Below are 22,042 nucleotides of genomic sequence, written 5' to 3' on the forward strand. Positions count from 1 at the left end.
GTAGCTGTGAAACCATCACCACAGTCAAGACAATGAACTGTCCATCACCCCCCAAAACTTCCCTCATGCTCCATGCCATCCCTCCCATCGCTCCCTGCCTCTACTGCCATTCCCAGGCAACAGTTATGCTTTCTGTCACTATGGAATAGTTTGCATTTTCTGGCTTTTCCTATAAACAGAATCATAGAGCATATACTCCTTTTTTTTTTTTTTTTTGGCCATGCCACGTGGCATGCAGGATCTTACTTCCCCGACTAGGGATCGAACCTGTGTCCCTTGCAGTGGAAGCTCGGAGTCCTAACCACTGGACTGCCAGGGAAGTCCCTATATACACCTTTTCTTGTCTGCCTTCTTTCACTCAGCATAATTATTTTGTGCACCAAAAGATCTGCTCAACGGAATCATCAAATGAGCATGTGCTCCTGGACAAATATGTCTCTGTCCTCCTGGGGGTTCTCTGAACCCCTGCCCTCTCCATCCCAATCCTTCCTCTGGACGCTTCTCTGTCCCTCAGACCACCTCGTGGAGAAGACACCTTGCATGTGGAACTCCTCCCGTGTCTGCGAGTGTCGACCTGGCATGTTCTGTGCCACGTCAGCCACCAACTCCTGTGCCCGCTGCGTCACCCGCCCCATCTGCCCACCAGGGATGGTCACCAAGCTCCAGGGTAAGCAGTTCACACCCCCAACCAAGGGGCTGAGTTCTCTGTCCCTAGGGCTGCACCTCTCCCCACCCCCAACTGACAAATGACCTTCAATCCCAGCTGTTAACTAGGTCAGGTTTGGGCTATGTTTTCTCTTTGAATAGTTAGATCCAGGGAGTGGGATAAAATCCAAACTTGACATTTTGGTAAGAGTTTCTGAGGATTATTTTAAAATTTTTAAATTATTAAAAAAAATTTTTATTCTTCTTCTTGAAATTTTTGGTCTGGTAAAATCTTGACTTGTTTGCAAGGCTGTTTTATTGACTCAAGATAGATCAATATAAAGTTTATGAAGAAGCTTCCAATTCAAATGATGGACATTCACCAGAGTGTAAAAAAGTATGAACCCTTGACAGTGGACAAAAAAACAAACAAAAAAGAGTTCATCAGCAGATGAGAGATTTCAACAAATTTTTAGAAGGTGGAAAAGAGATGGAAGGGTGGTAACAAATGAAACCAAGTGGAGGAAAGCTTACGTAGCTAGAATTCACTCCACGAGGCCTGCAGAAAAGTGAGGGGTAAGTTGCTCCTAAGACCCGCCAGAGAGGCTCTGGGCTTAGATCAGGCAAGTAAAATGAAGGATGGGGGTGAAGTGGAGAATTAGAAAGTGCAGTGAGCTGCAACTTCGTCTCGAAAATAAAAATTAAAAATTTGTAACAATGCAAAACCCACCACCCAAAGTACAATCTAAAAATAAAACAAACGAATGAATATAACAACAGCAAAAACATGTGTAACAATGATATACCATGGGCATTGACCAGTCTGAGAGATGGTGCCTGATTTTTTATCCCCTGATGAAAATGATCAACTTTTTGGCTAATGACACTGAAGGACTATCTAGGGAAAACTAGATGTTGGCCACTCTGGTGCAAAGCCCCTTTTGCTTGTGTCTTTGGGAGTACATCCTGTCAATGGGCTATTCCTGCTCAGTCACGCTGAAGTGAAGCCTGCCAGCTCACACTCCCCACCCATGAGCCCAGAGTTCCCAGGCAGACCTCCTGCTGCGGGAAGAGACCCACTGTGAAAATGACATACTAACAACACAGTAGAAGAAACCCCACCTGCCGCTGGAATGGTCAACATCGTTCTTTTCAAATAAATATGAATGAGCAGTAAAGATTTTCAGACTTTTAAGGAAAAACAGCAGTATGAAAGAGCATAACAAGACACACAAACAGAAAAACTTACTACAGATGAAGCAACGATGAACCCAGGAATGGAAGAGAAATAAATTAGTGTCCACAGAAAAATTCAAGAAGTTGTTACAACCACAAAGTGAGAACAGAAGGCAAAGAAGGAACAGCAAGAGAGTAAAGGGCAAGAAATGGCTTTTAGAAAGTGCCCTTGTTACCAATCTGTTGCCTCTCAGGTCCCAATTCACCCTTGAGTACCTGCTGTGCCCTAAAGGATTAGACTCTTGGAAGATTTCTCCTCTTGAGTGTGATGCTATGTTTTGCCAGTAGGGGGCGCTGGAGGACCATTGCAGGGGAAAGGAGGCTTCTCTTGGCTATATTTGTTTTTTCCTGCTCCTGCTGCAGAGTCTGTCTGCAGGGCCTGTGGGTGGGGACATCTGGTGGTGTCCTGCCCCAGTCATGCTTCCAGAGCAGACAGTCCCTCAGCAACCACAGGCCCAGGCTAGGTCTGGCAACCACCTTCCATGCTTCAGGCCTCATGTCAGCAAAAGTGCCATAATTTCCTCTGTGGTCCCACCCTCCCACCCCACCCCGCTCCGCTCCCAGCCTTGGGTCTTCTGCACACCATTTCTCGACACAGTTACTGTGTGCTCCCACGGTGGTGCCCCAACTTTCCCTGTGTACCTGACCTGAGAAGTGAGACTTCAGATTGAAATGACCTACCAGGAGCAAAGCAGGTTGAATGAAAATTACCCACATGTAGACATAATAGATGCACCACCATTTATTTATCCATTCACCAGCTGATGGACATCTGGCTTGTTTAGGGCTATTATGAATAATAGCAGCTACAACTGAATAAAGCAGCTACAACTGCTCTTGTACAGGTCTTTGTATGGACATATATTTTCATTTCATGGGTAAATACCTAGGAGACGGATGACTGGGTCACTGTGCTGGCCACACAGAATGTCTCTGAGGGCCAGATCAAAGCTGGCCACCTGTGACCTGATCCAACCACATCATTTTACACGTGGAGAGAACCATACATAGTGCCAGAGCTAGAGCTGGAACACAGAGAACCCGAGTCATAGCCAAGTGCTCTCTACTGGACCACACCAGCTCCTTCTTAGCTGAACAGAGAATTTTTTACTTAGCTAAAATACAATTACGTTTGAAAGCAGACTAAAAACATTTTCAGACATAACAGGGCAGAAATTCTGCTTTTCCCCCATGTATCCTTTCTTAGAAAGTTACTTGAAGATGTAATTCTGTTAAATGAGGGGCAAAAAAGAGAAAAGAAAAAGCCACGAAATCTGGAAAACAGTGGTTCTATCCCAGGAGAGCAAAGAAGGGAAGTCCCAGAATGACAGCTGTGCTAGAGACATTACAACATCTGGTTGAACCCCATCAGAGCAAGAAAATGAAGGACTCCAGGGAATTGTCTGTAGGAATAAAAGGTAGAATTACAGTCAGTTTCATGAGTAGTAGAGTTGAAAAACTTGAGGATATGGTAGAGGCACATTATTCTTTTATCAGCAAGGAAAAGAAAGGTGACTGAAAACTCTAGGGAAAATAAAAAGCTGACAAGAAATGTACAGTTCAAATATGAAGATGAAAATTTCATCTGATTTTAAGCAATTTCTGGTTGTACCAAAAAAGGATTCCATTTGACCTTGATGTTAAGACCATTCTCCTTCACATGACCCAAGGATCAGGTGTTTCAATTTAAAGAGAAATATTTAAGTCTGGTATATCTTTTTAGTTTCTAAATTGAGACTAAGAGCAGGTAGTTTCTTTCTCCGCCCCCCTCTTCCAATGGGCCCTCTCCAGAGAACATAGGCAGACTAAGTAGGGGCTAAACCATGCCTTCTTCTCACCTTCAGATCCAAAGGAGGAAGAAAAGGGGAGGGTCAGTAACCCAGGGAGAAAAGAGGGTGAGGTATGGTACATACAGAGAAGGGATGAGAGGCACCCAGGAGCGCTGGGCCCACCTTCTCCGCTTAGAGTAAGGGCAGCAGTTCTGTTGCTGGTTCCTGTCGCAGGTGTTGCAGTGGCAGCTCCTGTCGCAGGTGTTCCAGTGGCAGCTCAGGCCGAGGCTGCCTTAGAGAGAGGCCAGAGGGTGCTAAGTGGGTGTAGCCACAGTTAGTGTTCTTGAGCCCAAGAGCTCCTCCAATCCTCTCGAAGCCAACTCTCACTGAATCCCCACGACATCTCAAATACAAATAGAAAGTAGCATAACGAACTGCGTTATCTTCCTCATAGCCCAAGGCCTCCGGGCTTCAGCTAATTTAGGTAATTGTCTGGTGACCACGTGGAAAGACACAGCATGTATTTGGAGACCCCCAAAATCAGACGGTTCCTCAGGACCCTACCAATGCAAGAAGAAAATTAATCCTGGCCTCACTTTCTCTTCAGAGTGTTTCAGGAAAAATCTGAGAGGTATCATGAGAGCTTTTAGAAGGGAGGCGTGTGTGGGCGGGAGGTTTGTTTTGTACCACATGAGGGAAGGGGTGCCTCCTACAGGAACATGGGGGCAGAGAGGGTTAGTAGCTTGGCTGGACCTACTTCAAATGTGGGCCTTTTTTTTTTTTCTGCCCTAGAAAAGCAGTTAATCATAAGGTTGTAAGAAAGGGCTCAGGCCCCAGGCAGGAGGCAGTGTGGTCCAATGGAAAGTGCTCTGGGCTGGGACTCAGGAGCCCTGATTTCTTTAATTAATTTTATTTTTATTTTTGCCTGTGTTGGGTCTTCGTTTCTGTGTGAGGGCTTTCTCTAGTTGTGGCAAGCGGGGGCCACTCTTCATCGCGGTGCGCGGGCCTCTCACTATCGCAGCCTCTCTTGTTGTGGAGCACAAGCTCCAGACGCGCAGGCTCAGTAGTTGTGGCTCACGGGCCCAGTTGCTCCGTGGCATGTGGGATCTTCCCAGACCAGGGCTCGAACCCGTGTCCCCTGCATTAGCAGGCAGATTCTCAACCACTGCGCCACCAGGGAAGCCCAGGAGCCCTGATTTCTGACTCTAGCTCCGGCTCTGTGGTTCTCTCCATTTGTAAAAAGAGGTGGCTGGGTCAGATCAGAGATGACCATGCTTGAACTGGTCCTCAAAGACATTCTGTCTGGTCAGCACAGTGACACAGCCTTCCTGCTCTTAGGTACTCAAGTGAAATGAAATTATATGTTTTCACAAAGACTTGTACAAGAATACTCATAGCTGCCTTGTTTATAATAGCTTCAAACTGGAGACAACCCAAATGTCCATCAACTGGTCACCGGCTAAATAAATGGAGGTACATCTCTACGATGGAACAACTACTCAGCAATAAAAAGGAATGAATTACTGAGACAAGCGACATGAATGAATCTCAGAAACATTATGCTGAGTGGAAGAAGTCAGACACCAAAGAGTACACACTGCACAATTCTGTCTAATGAAGTTCTGGAGGCAAACTCATCTGTAGTGACATAAAGCAGATCTGTGGCTGCCCGGGTGTTGGGGGGGATTGATTGCAAAAGGACAAGGGAACTTACGGGGAGGTGGGAATGTTCTAAATCTTGAGTGGAGTTACAGTTACATGAAGGTACAGTCATCCCTCAGTATCCGCAGGGGATACCCAAATCTGAGGATGCTCAAGTCCCTTATATAAAATGGCAAGGTACAGTGGGCCCTCCATCTCTGCATGTTCTGCATCCGTGCGGTCAATCAGTCTGCAGTTGGCTGAATCCTCAGGTGTGGAATCCTTGGATGTGACCCGCAGATATGCAGGGCTGACTGCTGAATGTACACATTCCTCAAAACTCATCAACCCGTGCACTTAGGGGACATTTCCTTCTATGTAAATCATGCCTCAATAAAATTGATTTCAGAGGAAAAGAACTTTAAGAATTGAGGCTACATTTACATACCAGAAGATGTTTAAATTTATTTATTTGTTTACATTTATTTAATGAGATTTCTCTTAAATAAAACCAGGAAGTCTAGAGTCACCAGGCCACCTTCCCGCATGATCACAGTTGGCTGGAGATGAGGAGCAGCTTTCTTTTTTTTTTTTGAAATATTTATATATTTAGGCTGCTCCAGGTCTTAGTTGCAGCATGTGGGATCTTTGTTATGGCATGTGGGATCTTTAGTTGCCGCATGCGAACTCTTAGTTGCGGCATGCAGGATCTAGCTCCCCGACCAGGGATCAAACCTGGGTCCCTGCGCTGGGAGCACAGAGTCTTACCCACTGGACAACCAGGGAAGTCCCCCAAGGAGCAGCTTTTCCACTTTGATCTTTTGAAACACAAATCTGATCGTCTCAGCCAATTAGAGCCACAGGAATAGTGTGTTACAAAAACCTCGACATTGCAGCATTCATCTCTCACTCCTCCGTGGGTCAGCTGGGCTGCTCTGCGGTCTTGCCAGGGCTTGAAGGTTTGGTTTGGGTTTGCTCTGCGTGTACTTCTGGGACCAGCGGGGGCTGGCTGCCCACCCCTGGCGTGGTCTACTTATGGCAACGGTGGGAGTGCAGAAAGGGGGCGGTGGAGGTCAGATGCCTCTTCAGGCCCAGCCGTCGCTTTTCTGCCGTTCCACTGACCAGACAAGTCACACAGCCAAGTTCAGACACCAAAGGGGTGGGGGACACACAGACACCTGCCTTGACCTGGAGGGGCTGCAGAGTCACCTGGCAAAGGGTGTGGATATGGGGCAGGATGCAGAGATGGGACCACCATGCAATCTACCACACCTATCCCATCCTGTTGCTAATTAAAACCATCACGTTTTGGAGAAAGACCCAGCATTTAAAACAGCTTTATTGCGGTATAATTTACATACCATAATATCTACTAGTTTTAAGTGTGCAGTTCAGTAATTTTAAAGAAATTTACAAAGTTGTGAAACTATCACCACCTTCTAAGAAACCTTGTAGGTTAGTTAGTTGACTAATCCTAACCCTTGTAGGGCATGGGTCAGTCAATCCCATGCCCACCCCCAGCCTGGACAACCACTAATCTGCTTTCTGTTCCTCCTCTAGATTAGTGTTTTGGGGACATTTCCATAATATGCATTCTTCTGTGTCTGGCTTCTTTCACTGAGCATAACACTTTTGAGGTTCATCCATGCTGTAGCTGTATTAGTACTTCAGTCCTTTTATTGCCACACAATATTCTAGGGTACAGATATACTACATTTTGTTCATCTGTTTACCAGCGGATAGGCGTTTGGGTTGTTTCCACTTCTTTGACTTCTATGAAGAATGCTGCTATGAGCCATCTCCTCCCTCCCCCCACCTTCTATTTCCTCTGCTTAGAAATCCCCACCCCTACTCACATCCCAGCAACCCCTTCCTCAGGGAAGCCTCTCTGGTCAGATGAGGTCAAGTCTCCCATTACAGGGACCCCACCTGCCTTCGTGTGACACCTGAATCTGTGAGCCCCACCAGCCGGTGGGCCCCCAGGGGTGGGGATCTTGTCTGTTTTGCTCACTGCTCTGTTCCAGCTCCCAGCATAGTCCCCAGTACATAGTAGGTGCTCAATAAAGGGTTGTTACGTGGAGGGAAGGGAGGAGGGAGGTAGAGAGGAAGTGAGGAGACAGAGCCAGGACACAGACCTGGGTCTGCCCGGCTGCAGTGTCCTTCCGGCCCCATGGTGCTACCTCCCTGGAAGTCACTAGTCCAGATGGGTAGGGCTCCTTGGCACTGATTCCTATTTTTTTTAATTTCGTTTTAGAAATTGAAGTATAGTTCATTTACAAGGTATTGAATATAGTTCCATGCTATACAGTAGGTCCTTGTTGTTTATCTCTTTTATATATAGTAGTGTGTATCTGTTAATCCCAAATTCCCAGTTTATCCCTCCCTCCCCCCTTTCCCCTTTGGTAACCATCCTTGGCACCAATTTTAACCTGCAGGTACGGCTGAGAGGGACACCACCTATGAGCCACCTCCCCCGGGGACCCACTCTAACTGCAGCACCAATGCAGAGGACAGCGGGGTGCCCGCCAGGTGACTCCTTGGCCCCCTCTCTCCATTTGACCTTCATACCCAGGGGATGCCCGGGGGGCAGCCGCCTGGGAGTGGAAGTGGGGCTTGGGCTAGATCTCTGGGCCAAGCCCACAAGTCATTTTGGAGAATGTGAGCCTAGGTCTGTGTTGGCACCATGGAAGCCCCGAAGGCCTAGAAACCCAGGCCCTGCCCTCAAAGTGCCTGGCAGAGGCTGTAGGCAGGGGAACTGGGGTCTCAGGCCTCCTTTTCCATCTTGAGTGTCCTTCTTACTTCTGGCCTCTCTCCCCGCAGCCCCACCCCCTCCCTGATCTCCCTGGCCGACTCCCTGACTGGTAAGGAGCATGGAGGGGACGTCACCCACGTGCGGGGACGCGCCTCTATCTCAACCAGCACTCCCATCTCCTTCTCCTCCACAGGGAAGCCCACTCTGGTTTCAGGTAATGATCACCCCCATGAAACAGGGCCTTCCTCCCTGGGGACCACCAGGAGGGAGGGTTCTCACTAGGCGACAGCATCCACTTGGGGGTGGGGGGGCGGGGACCAAGGCTGACGCCACGTCTCCGGTTTCCTGATCTGGGGCTGTGGCTCTGTCACTTGCTAGAGATGATTCCTTAATTCTTCTGAGCAGGGATTTTATTCACAGCTTCACCCCCATGGCCCATAATTGCTGCTCAGAAAATATTTGGTGACTGATTTCATGACCTTGACTAGTTTCTTACTTCTTCTGAGCTTCAGTTTTCTCACCTGTAACGTTGTAACAGCATATACCATGCAGGGTAGTAAGCAGTGTACAGTACACGGGAGCCTTACCCGCTCCCCTTAGACGGTCGCTCTCAGTACCATGCGTTTTAGGACTTGCAGTTCTACTCTTAGACACTAAGTGGCAGTAGTTCTCAGGCCAGCGGCGCTCAAAGAGGTCCTGGACTTGGCACCATCAGCAACTTGTTAGAAAAGCAAGTTACCAGCCCCACGCCAGACTACTGAATCAGAATCTGCATTTTAACATGGTCCCCAGGAGATTCATATGCACAGGAATGTTTGAGAAGCACTTATCTGGCACGTGCTTTTTTAACATCTAAAAATGGACTTTAAAGGATAATAACTATATATTGATTTTCAAAAGTAGCAAAGCAAGTTAAGTATTAAGTGGTAAAGAAATATATCCAGATAGTGGTTAAGAGCGTGGGCTCTGGAGTCCCCCTGGCCTGGCCTAATGGGCTTCCTAGAGCCAGGTGAGGAAGGACAGGTGGGTAAGCGCTGGACAAGATAGATATAGACAGGATCTGGGTTTCTGTTCTGGCTTGGCAAAGGACCAGGTCCTGTCAGCTGCAGTAGAGTCTGTGTCCAGGAGGAAGTAGTCTGGGGCGAGGGCTGTCCTGTGTGGTTGCTATAGGGCCCCGGCTCACCGCCATGATGCAGACTTCGGGGGCCACCAGTGCCAGGGCAGGCGAGAGTGCAGGGCGCCTCTGTGTTCCAGGACCTGTGCTCTTCTGGGTGATCTTGACACTGGTGGTGGTCGTCAGCTTTGGCTCCTTTCTCCTGTGCCACCGGAGGGGCTGCAGGAAGTGGATGGGGCAGAGTGAGTGCATGTGTCCTTGGGGCCTTGGGAGGGCAGGGTGATCTGTCCTAACCTGGCCTGGGTCCCTCTCCCGCCCTGCCCGCTGAGGCTGTCTGAGGCTGGCATCCCTAGCCTTCCTCCCATTGTCGTTTCAGAGCTCCACCTGTGCTACCCAGTCCAGACCTTCCAGCCCAAGCTGGAGCCTGTGGGTGAGTGTCCAGAGGTCCAAAGGGGCTACAGGCAGCTACACAGCAGCTCTGGACCATGGGTTTGGATCTCCCTCGGGGCTCACTCTGTAGGGGTTCCCACAAGCTGCTCCTCCTTTCTGTGCAACCTCATCTGTGGTGGGAATATAATGTGGGTGGAAACTCTGTAACATGCCCTGTTCGGCGTCGGATGGAGTGCGGGCATGAAGTTTCAAAAATCCACCTTATCCTCCATTCTTGCCTCTATTGTGCCCTCAGGAGAGGCCTTCCCTTCCTCTCTTCTTCTCTCTGTCGCCCCTTCCCAGCCTCCCTATTATTTTCCCCTCCCCATTCCTCCCTTCCTCCCCTCACCCCCTCCCTCCTGCTGGCAGCTGAGGGCATAGGGGTCGGGGTGGGGGTGGGTGTAGGCTGACAGGGCTAGAATCCTGATTCTGCCCCTTATGAGCTACATGATCTGGGTGAGTGACTTAATTCCTCTGTGTCTCAGTTTCTTCATCTGTAAAATGGGGACAGTGGGGTCTAATTCAGAGGGCGGGCGTGTGGATCCATCGCGATGGGCCTGTTAAGTGCTGTGCGGGGCACCTGCACGTAGTCAGAGCTCAGCACATAGTGGCTGCTGTTTGCTGATGCCCCCCCGTGTCTAGGACCTTTTTCCTCAGCAGGAATCCCAGGCCTTCCTGAGTTCTACATTTTTCTGAACTCCTCTCTCTGATCCTTGGCCAGCCTCCAAACCACCTCTTCCAGGCAGCCTTCCATGCTCCACCCATCCAGGCAGCAGACTCAGCTCTCACCTCGGGGGAGGGGACCCCAGCCATCTTGTGCCAAGTGTCTCCTCTCCTCTGGGCAGCCTCTTTCAAGGCAGGGCAACGTCCTCCTCAGCATGTCATAAGCATTGATTGAGCACCTACTGTGTACAGGCCCTGACCACAGGGGAAGGAGTGGACACAAATGGTCTGAACTTCCCTTTCTGGTTTCAAGGCAGGCTCCCACAAAGGGACTCACTGACTGAGGAGCCCCAGGGGAGGCAGGGGATGCTCTTCATTCCATAAAGAAGAGACAAGACCCGGGGCCACACCACCTGTAGGGGCCACACCAGACTCAGGCGCTGGTCCTGGAGACGGCCGGTCTTGTTTATAGAGGGCTCAGTCCTGCCCCCCCTTGCTTCCTCCCCACCAGGTTGTCTACCACCCAGTGCCCACCCTGGAGCCCAGCGGTCAACTCAGACCGTGCCCCCCAGGTCCCCAGGCCCCGTGGAGAGCCTTGCTGTAGCACGGTTTCTGACTTGGGGCCCTGAACACAGTCTGGTGAGGCATGTTTTGGATTTGATGAGTTTCACAAGCAGGTGCTTGCGTTCCCTTCGCAAGGGGGGTTTTTGTGTTTTGACAATTTCAAGCCTTTTTCCGTGAGCTGTCAGGCTCAGTGTCTCACTGAAACCCGCGTTTGCTTTCTTGACATTTTTCTAGTATTAGAGTTTCCATTGCTGTAAGTTTATTTTTTTTCTTCAAACCTCCGTGATAGCAGTTTTGTCACACACACACACATACACACACACACACACACACACACACACCCAAAAAAAAAAGACAAAGAGAAAGCAAGAAAGACAGAAAGCACCTTCCCTTAAGAAACCAGACCTACCAGGAACCAAACCTGGGGTTCAGCGGTGGCCACTCTGTTTGGGGCCGTTTCTGGCCCGCTGGCTTCCGGTGGGTCCCTGGTGGTCTGGTTCCCAGGCCCGAGAGGGAAGGAGGTGCCGCAGGGGGCAGGATGCATATGGACTGAGCGGGGTGGATGCAGTGGGGGCTGGGGGGGTGCAGGAGCCTTTATTCACTCATCTGCTCCTTCATGTCTCCGTGGGGCACTTCCTATTGGCCCTGTGCTGGGTACGGAAACTACCCTCCCCAGCTTTCAGACCAGCATCAGTTGCTCAAATGACTAAAGGCGAGCGGGATGGAAATGGTTGCCCCAGCCCTCCCGGTCCCGGAGCTCCAGGGCTGGGGGAGCCCCTGGTGCGGTAAGCAGCGCATCATCGATCTGGGCAGATGCCCCTTTGATGCTCACCCCCATCTCTGAATGGATTTGACTTGGTGGCAGGCACACACGTGTTCTCATTTTACTCCTCCTTGTGAGGCGCCCACTGTTATCCCCATTTCACAGATGAGAAAGCGGAGGCACAGGCAGATGAAGGAACTTGTTTAAGGCCACTCGATTAATGAGCAGTACGACCAACCAGGATTTTGTTGGTGGTGGTGGTGAGATTTTTGCATAAAGGGTCTCACCCTTGGCACTGTTGACATCTGCATGGGATCATTCTTTGCCAAGCGAGTTGTCCTGTGCATTACAGGATGTCAGGCAGTTCCCTGGTCTCTAGACACCCCGGATACTAGTAGCTCCTCCCATCTGTGACAGCCAAAAATGTCTCCAGGTATGGCCAAATTTCCCCTGGAGGGGAATGTCACTCCTGGTTGAGAAACACTGACTGAAATTCTTTTAACCCTTTTTAAAGGACACTATACTCATCACTTTATCTGTTACTTCAGGCAGGTTTAAGTTGGAAAAATTTTTTGTTTGTTTTGAAACAATTTCATACGTACAGAAAAGTCTCAAGGACGGTGCAGAGAACGTATTTTTTTTGAAGCATTTGAGAGTAAGTTACTGACCTAATGCCGTATCATCCCTGAGTACCTGAGTATTTCACACGCCTGTAGTAAAACCATCAAAATCAGAGAATTCACTTTGATGCATCACCACCAACTAATTTTCAGACCCCAGTCAAGTTTCTTCATTGATCCAGATAATGTCGTATAGAGCAAAAGAATGCAGTTCAGAGTCTCGTACTGCATTTGGCGGTCGTGTCTCGTGTCCCCTCCAGTCTGGATTTCCCTCCCGGTCATGACCTTGCCACTTTGGAAGATTCCACCAGTGATTCTGTGGCTGGCCCTCACCTTGGGTTTGCCTGACGTTTCCTCACGCTTGGATTCAGGTGGTGCGTCTTTGGTGGGAGGATCCCAGGAGTGAAGCATCCATCCCACCAGGTTTCCCCTTGTCCCTTCCCCTCCATGTTCACCATGAGCCCTTGATTAGGGTGGTGTCTGCCAGGCTTCTCCACCATGAAGTCCTCTTTCCTCCGTGGTCATTGCTAAGTACTCTGAGGTTCTGTGAATAACTGGTGCCTCATCAACTTTGCTCCATTTCTGTATGTATATCTCTCTGGACTCATAGATTCCTCTCTTACTGTACTGCCATCATTACTTAATTTGATGCTCAAATTTTCCCAGTTTAGGCCAGTGGGGGCCCCTTCAAGCTGGCTGTTGTGTCCTTTTGTCCCCATCCTCTGTGTTTGGAACACTTGTTTTTTCTTTTTTCTTTTCTTTCTTTCTCTTTCTTTCTTTCCTTCCTTCCTCCCTCCCTCCCTCCCTTCTTCCTTCCTTCCTTCCTTTCTTTCTCTTTCTTTCTTTCTTCTTCCTTCCTTCCTCTTTCTTTCTTCTTCCTTCCTTCCTCTTTCTTTCTTTCTTTCTCTTTCTTTCTTTCTTTCTTTCTTTCTTTCTTTCTTTCTTTCTTTCTTTCTTTCTTTCTTTCTTTCTTTCTTTCTTTCTTTCTTTCTTTCTTTCTTTCTTTCTTTCTTCTTCTTTCCTTCCTTCCTTCCTTCCCCCCCTCCCTCCCTCCTTTTTTCCTTCCTTCCTTTCTTTCTTCTTCTTTTTTCCTTTTTTGGCCGAGATGGGAGAGTTTTGGGATCTTAGTTCCACAACCAGGGATTGAACCCTGGCCCTCAGCACTGAGAGTGCCGAGTCCTAACCACTGGACCGCCAGGGAATTCACTGGAGCACTGCTTTATTCTACGATATTCCCAGCTTAGCTTGTAATTCCCTGCCCTGTCCTGGATTTGAATCTAGGGGTGCTTGTTGCCAAACGCCTTCCTTGGGTCTGTTCTGCTTTCCACAGCAGCCGGGACCCCAGGCCAGAGAGGGGATGGGACTGAAAGGGGAGAGCAATGGGAATGGAAGGGATGGATAACTTGGGTGTCAGAACCCACGTGCTTGGCTTGAGCAGCCCTCAGAGAAGCCCTGGGAAACCAGGCACTTCTCCCCAAGGGAGGAGGGGCCCACCGATGCCCAGTGCGTGTGTCCCTGGACTTGTGTCCTGGGATGCTGGACATATTTTATGAGAAAATTGTTCTTATTCCAAAAAGCAAGGATACCAATAAGTGAAGACAGTGGACTGAAGTGACATTTTAGGGGAAAAGCACTTATGAAATCTGACCTCTGTACTTGGCACGATTTGTTCTAGGTCTTTATCAAAGTACTCATGAGGGTTGTAACACGCCTGTAGGCTGATGTTGGTGCCTTCTGGATTCTGCCTTTTCACCTTGATGTTATTTTATGCTTGTTTCCGAGAGTCAGTATCGAATGCTGATTTTCTTTTCGGTGTGAGGGAGTTGCCAAGCCACTGGAGTATCCTGGGGCCCCTGTGTGCTAGGCGGCCTCCCAGTCACCTTCCCTTTTAAACGTTTTAATTAAAAAATTCTAAATGGACTTCATTTTTTAGAGAAGTTTTAGACTTACAGAAAATTTGAGAAGTTAGTACAGAGAGTTTCCGTATAGCCCACACCCAGTTTCCCCTATTATGAGCATCTTACATTAGTGCGGTAAGTTTGTCGCAATAAACAAACCAATACTGATACATTACTATTGTATTAACTAAAGTCCATACTCTGTTTAGATCTACTTAGTTTTGCCTAATGTCCTTTCATTGCTCCAGGATCCCACCCAGTACACCACATTACATTTAGTCATCATGTCTTAGGCTCATCTGGCCTGTGACAGTTACTGGCTTTCCTTGTTTTTGCTGACCTTGGCAGTTTTGAGGAGTTAAGTTGCATCCTACAACTTGCTTGTCGGTTAAGTTGTAGGATGGCTCTCTGTTTAGAGTTTGTCTAGTGTTTTTCTCCTGATTAGATTGGAGTTGTGGGTTTGGCAGAGGAAGACCATACGGGTTCAGTGTTATTTTCATCACAACATATCAAGGGTTTATGCTCTCCACGTGATTAATCCCTGGGCACCTTCACTTTTGAGATCTCATTTAATCTTCATAAAAACTCTCCAAAGTTGGCATGATCTGTCCCCTTTTCCAAATGAGAGAACTAAAGGCTGGGAAAGGTGAAAGATGTTGTGCTGGGGTTTCACTGCTAGGAAGGCCTGCGATGACGGACTAAGCTGCTTTATTGTTTGGCACCTGTCTTGTTTTCCATTTTTTGGTTATTATAAACTGCATCGCTGTGTACAGGCTGGTCGCTTTCCTTCGGGTTATTTGCTGAGGGTGTGTCCCTGAAGAGGGATTACTGGGTCAAAGTGTGTGAAGTTTTTATTGCCCGATGGCTCTTGAGAAAGAGGAAACCAGTTCACAGGGCATGAGCAGCTGTGTTCCTGTTTACCCACGTCCTCTCCAAGACTGCATTTTATCATTTTAATTTCTTTTGTCTTGTTACTTTGTCACACCCTTTTTTTCCTATTTTTGACTTGCTGCCAAATGACAGTTGGCTGTTTGCAAAAGTCAAAATCACTCTCAAAGGACGAAGATTTGGCTTCACTGACATCATTTAAAAGAATGTGCCTCAGGCCAGACAGTGTTTCTCAAAGCGCTGGCTTGGGCAACGGGACAGTGGCCGCCTCGTGGGAGGGGGCCACGGCCTCTCAAGGTGACCGCTCTGCTGGCAACAGCAGTTACCAGATTTGTTAAATCAAGAGTCAAGAATTGTGTCATTTTACACATGGGCTTCTTTTGACCATTATTCTGATCCGTTTCCCCTTTAGACACTTTACCTGCTGATGGTCATTTAAAAGGGACATGGAAGAGTGTCCCCCAGACTGACCTGGTGTCCACACAGCAGGTTCAAACTGCCCGTCTTGTATTATCGTGGTCAGTCGGCCTCCAGTGAGCGTTTCTGCTAGGATTCGGGGATGCTCATTCCCTAGAGGGGCTGAGGTCAGACGGTCTTCCAGAGGTGACTTAGCTGGCATGCTGGCCTCTTTTCACGAGGTTTCTCTGGTTAGGTGTGCACACCGAATAGCAACAAAAGCCAAGTCTCTGTAGGTGACCTCTTCGGGAGTCGTAAGAGGCCGTGTGCCCCCAGAGGACGGTCAGCTCCTGGGAGTTGACTCGCCCTGGCTTAGACAGGTGCCTGGTACCATCTCCAGCTTTCCCAGGTGGCCACTGGGCCGTGATTAAATGTCAACATATACTTGGCCATGACCCGGAGCCCAGTTTAATAGGAGAGGAAAGTTGGAGAGGAGCGTGGCGTTTGGGATGAGAAGATAAAGGTCGTGCCCTAAGGATCATTGCATACTGAGCCCACCAGAGGGTGGGATTGCAGGGAGTGGGATGACTGGTGAGACTGGTCACGTGGGCTATTTCAGGCACACGTGATAGAAAACCGAACTCACGCTGGCCTGAACCAAAAGGGCTCCGGGGTCCACTGGCTTTAGGCATGTCCGATGCAGGTCTAAGAAAAGGTCCTCAGGACCTGTCACCCGCTCTCTATCACCTAGGGGTCCTCCGTGTGAGTTTCACATGGTGCTCCGGGGGGTTCTGGCCTCTCCAGCCCCCGGAGGCCACCAGGTGGTAGCAGCAACCACGGACCAACTTCTGACCCAGCAGAAGTGTCTTCGGCTCCAGCTGGGGTGCGCGCCCATCCTGAACCACTCCTGTGCGTGTGTGGGAGTGGGTGGGCTGCAGAGGGGGTCCGGTGTGCTGAGGGGACCTGGTGGCTGGAAGAGAGGTGAATCCCCCGTTCTCTGGCTGCCGCTGGGAAGTGAGCCCCTGGGCCCTGGGCCTGAAACCCGTCCACTGCTCTCCAGGTCTGACCGAGGCACCAGCTGCCACCCTGGGGGCAGTGGAGGGGGCATTTGCCCACAGGTGGGGGGGGCAGGGCCAGGCAGCTGCCAGACCCGCCTTGGTGAAGTCACTGCTCTTTTGCTCTTGCAGATTCCAGGCCCGGGAGGAACCCGACAGTAAGTAGCCCCTCCCTTGCCTCCACCCCAGCTTTGTGCCCCTAACTCTGACTCCTTCCCTAGCAGATCTGCTGGTTCTGAGAGCGGCTGCGTGGATCCCAGCCCTCCCAGGGCCCAGGTGCAGGTTCCCCTGCAAGTTCAGGCCGGGTCTGCCCCACGCAGGGAGCGCTGAGCACAGTGGGGCCTGAGCCAGGCCCTGGCCGAGGATGCGGAGCCCCACCCCAGACAGCAGCCTTGGCTCCTGGCTCATCCTGCCGGGGACTTCCAGAAGGGCCTGCCAGACAGTGGATTTGGTTTTGGCCATGTGGGTGCCAGGTGTGGTCAGAGGGAAGGCTGTGTTCATTCCCCCCTTTCTCCATCACTCCTCCGTGAGTCTCGTCCTCAAAGCTGGGATGTCAAATCAGCAGCACAAACATCTGAAACTTGAGCTTTCTCATATGGAGCACTTACGGTGAACTAGGCACTTGGCTTTGTGCTTTCTTGAAGTTATCCTGGGTAATCCTTACAAAACACAGAGGTTGGTACTGTTGTCCCACTGTGTAGAAGAGGAAACGGGGGCCCAGACAGGAAAGGTGGTTCCACGGTTGGAAAATAGATCAGCTAGGATTTGAGGCCTGGTTTGTGTGACTCCAAGGCTGGTGCTCTGAACCGTTACCCTGAGCTGCCTCCTAGCAAGAGCGTTTTCACCTGCCTTTTACGAAGTGCTTGCCGTGTGCAGGCGCTGGGCTGGGGGCTTTGCACACGCTGCTGCTTGTCCTGCAACCACCCAAGATGCGGCGCGTACACCAGGCCCTCATCGGGCTTGTCCTGGCGCCCTGCTCTGTGCCCAGCCTCCCAGGGGCAGCGCGGGGACCAGTGCGGGGGAGATCAGGGGCACTGCCCTCCGCAGCTTAGCGGGGGGAGCAGGACAAAGCACACCACATGGGCTGGGTCTCAGGTGTGTATGGTTCGCCCGCTTTTTTTTTTCCACTTATCAGTTCTTCTGTTACTTTTTTTTAACTCAAACTTTCGTACACGAGAACGGTTTCCATCCTTTAGCCAAGAAATTTCATGAAAAGGTATTTAACGATTTGTAAGATAATCAAATATCTTCTGGCCACGTGGGCCAAAGCATTAATAGTAACATGTTCAAGAATACCGTCTTTTGGACTTCAAATTATTTTAAAAGAATATTCAGGGGACTTCTCTGGTGGCGCAGTGGTTAAGAATCCGCCTGCTAATGCAGGGGACACGGGTTCGAGCCTTGGTCCAGGAAGATCCCACATGCCGCGGAGCAACTAAGCCCGTGTGCCACAACTACTGAGCCTGCGCCCTAGAGCCTGCAAGCCACAACTACTGAAGCCCGTGTGCCTAGAGCCCGTGCTCTGCAACAAGAGAAGCCACCACAGTGAGAAGCCCACACACTTCAACGAAGAGTAGCCCCCGCTCGCCGCAACTAGAGAAAGCCTGCACGCAGCAACGAAGACCCAATGCGGCCAAAAATAAAATGAATTAAAAAAAAAAAAAAAGAATATTCAGGATTATGTAGCTATACTTTCTGCCTTACTCAAACTCATTCCCTTTTGAAGGCTGAAGGTAAATGGTATTTACATTAGAACATTTTACAAGAGCACTTCTCCTTGGCACTTACAGAAAAGTGAAAAACGAAACCAACACTTTCCTGAGACATAACTGTTTTTAGAATACATTTGTGTGATCATAAAAGGCTGCTGTCCCAGGAGCAGGGGAGTTGGGGTGGGCCTGGAGCTGATACTTGTAGACTGGGGCTAACGTGCATGGATTCCAAAGCGAGATACTGGGTGGGGTTCAAGCACTGGCCGGACACTTACCAACTAACCCTGAGCAAGCTACTTGACTCTTCTGTGCCTCAGTTTCCTGATCTGTAAAATGGGGAGGGTGCTAATATTAGCCACCTTGTAGAGTGGTTGTTAAGGATTAACACATGTCAAGGGCCACGCGCGTGGTAAGCATTGTATGCAATGCTGACAGTATCGTTATTCAGTACAAGTTAAAAACAACGTGACTTCACAGGGTCCCACACTCAGGTGTGTCAGGCTATCAAGGCTGAGAAGCCCAGGGTAGCGCATGACGGCTTTAAAGCAGAGAGGGAGACTCACTGGGGTCTATGGAGATGAAGAAACAGGGGTTCCCCAGCTCAGAGACTGGGGGAGGTTGGGGAATCCTGCATCAGCACCATTTCCTCTGTGCCCACTGCAGCTGATCAGGAGGGTGTCAGTGGCGGAGCCGGGCACTGAGGAGCAGGGGTTAATGAGCCCCCCAGCTGTGGAGACCTGCCCCAACCTGGAGAGCCTGCAGCTGCTGGAGGCCAGCCCAGCCAGCAGCCCCTCCACCCCCATGGACCTTCCCGAGCCCCGAGGGACCACGGAGCACACCAACAACAGGATTGGTGAGTCGGCCTGTTTGGGGGGGGGTCCCGGGGTGCTCAGGGGCAGGGGGAGATGGGCCCTGAGCCCCCAGCGGGGGCTAGAGACCCTGAGGACGGAAGGCCCAGCAAGGAAGAGGCAGGGGTTCCTCCACTGGCCCTCATGAGTAGGAGACGATTTTTGTGAAGGAGTTAAGCCATTCTCAGGGGTATCGAGCCGCTTGCTCCACCTCTTCATCCCAGTGTAAATTTCTGTAAAACAGGAATAGCAGGAGTTCTGACTTCACGGAGCCCAACGTGAAAATTCGTGAAATGGTGCGCATGAAGTTGTCCTGGGGGGGTGGGGCTCCCCCTGCCTGGTGCCTGCTGTGATTAGAGGGAAAGTTACCGCCAGCCCAGCCCCCAACGAAGGGCCCCTGAGGGGGATGGAGGGAGACATCAGGGAAGTAAGAGCTGCCGCTTGGCTGACGCATTTGGGCAAGGCACGCTCGTCACCTCTTGTCACACAGCCTTCTGAGGATGGGGTCTTTCCCTCCTTTTTACAATTGGGGAAACAGCGGTTCAGGGGAGAGAAGTGATTTTCCCAGTCACACAGCTACCGAGTGGCAGCACGGCTGCAGGCTCCAAAACCCCCGGTCTGTCCACATCGGTACCCTGTGGTGGAACCCGGAGACCAGCGCGCCCCGAACTGCAGCCACCCTCCAGCCAGGACGAACCTTCCCTTCCCGCAGGCCTCCTTGCCTCTCTTCCCCTCCTCTCCACCCTGCTACAACCAGAGCGTTTCTACCAAAATGGATACCTGCCCATGTCACACCCCTGCTTGAAGCCCTCCAGGGGGTCCCTGGTACCTGCAGGGTAAATTCCAGGCTTCTTATTCCGGCATTTAAGCTGCATCCTCCCCACCAGGCTTGCCAGCCTCCCCACCCCACAGGTCTGCTCCTCCCACTCAATGTCAGTTTCCTAATCTACGGAGCCCTCTCTCACTTCTGAGCTCTGGGGGCGCTGCTTTCTCACCTGAAACAGCCAACTCCAACTCCTTGAATCTAGTTAATTCTTGATGTCCTGAGGACCCTGTGTATTTGCCTCCTCCTCCAGGAAGCCCTCCCTGCCCTCTCCACTCTCCCACCTAGGAGACACCCCTGTGCTGTGCGGCCCCACAGCCCAGGCCTCCCCTCCTAGTGTCCTCAGCACCCAGCAGTGTGTGTTTGCAGCCTCCTTCCCCACCCCCACCCCCATCCACTTGGCTGTTAGCTCCCCGGGGGCAGGGCCTTAATTGGCTCCATCTCTGTCTTTGGAGGGTTAACCATCACTGAGATAATTCCAAAGAGGCATTTGTGATCGTCCTACACATTTGTGTGGCAGGGATTGGTGGATAGAACTCTTTAGGGCAGAACCCTTAGCACCAAACTGAAACTTTTGGAACTGTAGCTTTCAGCATGTTTTACTGGAAAAGAATGTATTTTGGGAAATACCGCTGAAGGCATCTCCTACAAATTTCCTAAGAAGTCCTAATTTGAACACTTGAGTCAATGCTGAGTGTAGTGCCTGGAACCACAGGGCTGGGGCTCTGGGAGTGTTTGGGGGGGAGGGGGGAGGGAGGCACCAGGCTCCCAGGTGGGCTGGGGCGTGGGCAGCCTGGCCTGTAAGCCTGGCTGGTAAGCAGGTTGGAGATTCTCTTGGGACATTCAAGAGATGGTGAGCCCTTTGTTCTCCTGACACCTCCCTAGAGGAGTACCCCCTTGTCCAGTTCCCAAGGGGACCAAACTCTGGTTGCACTTTACCCCTCTACCCCTGGGCACCAGGCAGGGGGAGCCCCTTCCCCTCATCTTCATCCCCCTCCCCGTCCAGGACAACTTCCTTGGATTCTGGAGCCCTGGGTGGGGCAGGAAGTCCAAGCAACTTCTGGAAGACCCTCCTCTCCCAACTGGGGAGTGGGCAGCCCTGTGATGGGGGATAGAGCTAGAGGAGTCAGGACCCGAGGAATGTGAGGGGATGATAGCCCGGCCCCCAGCTTTGGCTGCTTCTCCCTGGACAAACTCACCCCTCTTCTTCCATACCCCTACTCCTCTATGTCTGTCTGTCTGTCTGTCTCATTTCCTCTAGCACTGTGTGGCCTCCTCTGTGTTCTCTCACCTCCTGGGGTCCCCTCTCCCTCACCAACACTGGCTCCCATCTTTTGCCAGCCCTTCTGTTCAGGTTCTCAGGGCAAAGGACCTGCAGGTCTTGATGGAGGGTATGTGGCTTGAGGCCACGCTCTCTCTTTTGGGGTGTAGCGGGGGCTCCCAGCCCATAGCTTGTTTCACGCTTGTAGCCTTCCCTCTAGTTCTCACTGCTATTTTGAACACTTCTCTCTATCCTGGAAGTATCAAAGACCAAAACAGAAGAACTGGCATTATGCAATGGGGTTGAGCGTGCGGGGGCCCCCAGAATCTTTGGGGGGTTCCTGAATCAGAGGGGTGTAACTGTGTTCCTCAGAGAGGCAGGGATCCCGAGCTCCCTGCCCCACCCTAGCGCTCAAGTTCCCTCTTGAGCTTCCCCATTCAGACTCCAGAGAGAGTTCCAGGGCTGAGCGGTTGGGAGCTAGCACCCTGCCCTGAGCTCAAGGCCATCAGAAGCTGGGCTGCTGGTGTTTGGAGTTAGCTGACCTGGGTGAAGGCCAGGCTCCCCACGTCCCAGCTTCTTGGGCACCTTACTTAGCTCCCCTGAGACTCCAAAGCCCTAGTAGCAGGTGGTCAGCAGACTGCGGGGGATCATGCCTCTAACAGGCTGGGCTGGTTATTCATCCACGCGAGCCACACAAGTGGCCCTATGTGCTAGGCAGGCACATAGCAATAAGCAATAAACATCAAGATATACCGGCCCCTGCAAAGCTGTCCAGATCACAGGCTGTTGGTGATTATTAACAGGGTTGAGGTTTCTGTAGGGTGTGACCATCTGTCTGGGTTTGCCCAGACTGAAGAGGTTCCTGGGATGTGGAACTTTCAATACTAAAACCAGTAGGAGCATCTCAGGCAAACCAGGACATGTTGCTGTCCCCCTGCCACCACCACCCGCGCCCCCCCGCCCCG

General features: G+C 50.7%; 1 protein-coding gene across 1 annotated transcript in view; it reads left to right on the forward strand.

The window, feature by feature from the left end:
* TNFRSF8 (TNF receptor superfamily member 8) overlaps positions 1-22,042 on the forward strand; it is a 38,976-nt gene that overhangs the window by 16,073 nt on the left and 861 nt on the right. Inside the window, exons 6-12 of the mRNA XM_036824937.1 lie at positions 515-667; positions 7,727-7,820; positions 8,112-8,257; positions 9,298-9,399; positions 9,534-9,587; positions 16,566-16,591; positions 18,809-18,998. Of these exons, the coding sequence (XP_036680832.1) occupies positions 515-667; positions 7,727-7,820; positions 8,112-8,257; positions 9,298-9,399; positions 9,534-9,587; positions 16,566-16,591; positions 18,809-18,998 (765 nt within the window). The remainder of the gene's footprint in view (positions 1-514; positions 668-7,726; positions 7,821-8,111; positions 8,258-9,297; positions 9,400-9,533; positions 9,588-16,565; positions 16,592-18,808; positions 18,999-22,042) is intronic.

This window comes from Balaenoptera musculus, chromosome 1 (genome assembly GCF_009873245.2).
Source record: "Balaenoptera musculus isolate JJ_BM4_2016_0621 chromosome 1, mBalMus1.pri.v3, whole genome shotgun sequence".
Classification (NCBI taxonomy): Eukaryota; Metazoa; Chordata; class Mammalia; order Artiodactyla; family Balaenopteridae; genus Balaenoptera; species Balaenoptera musculus.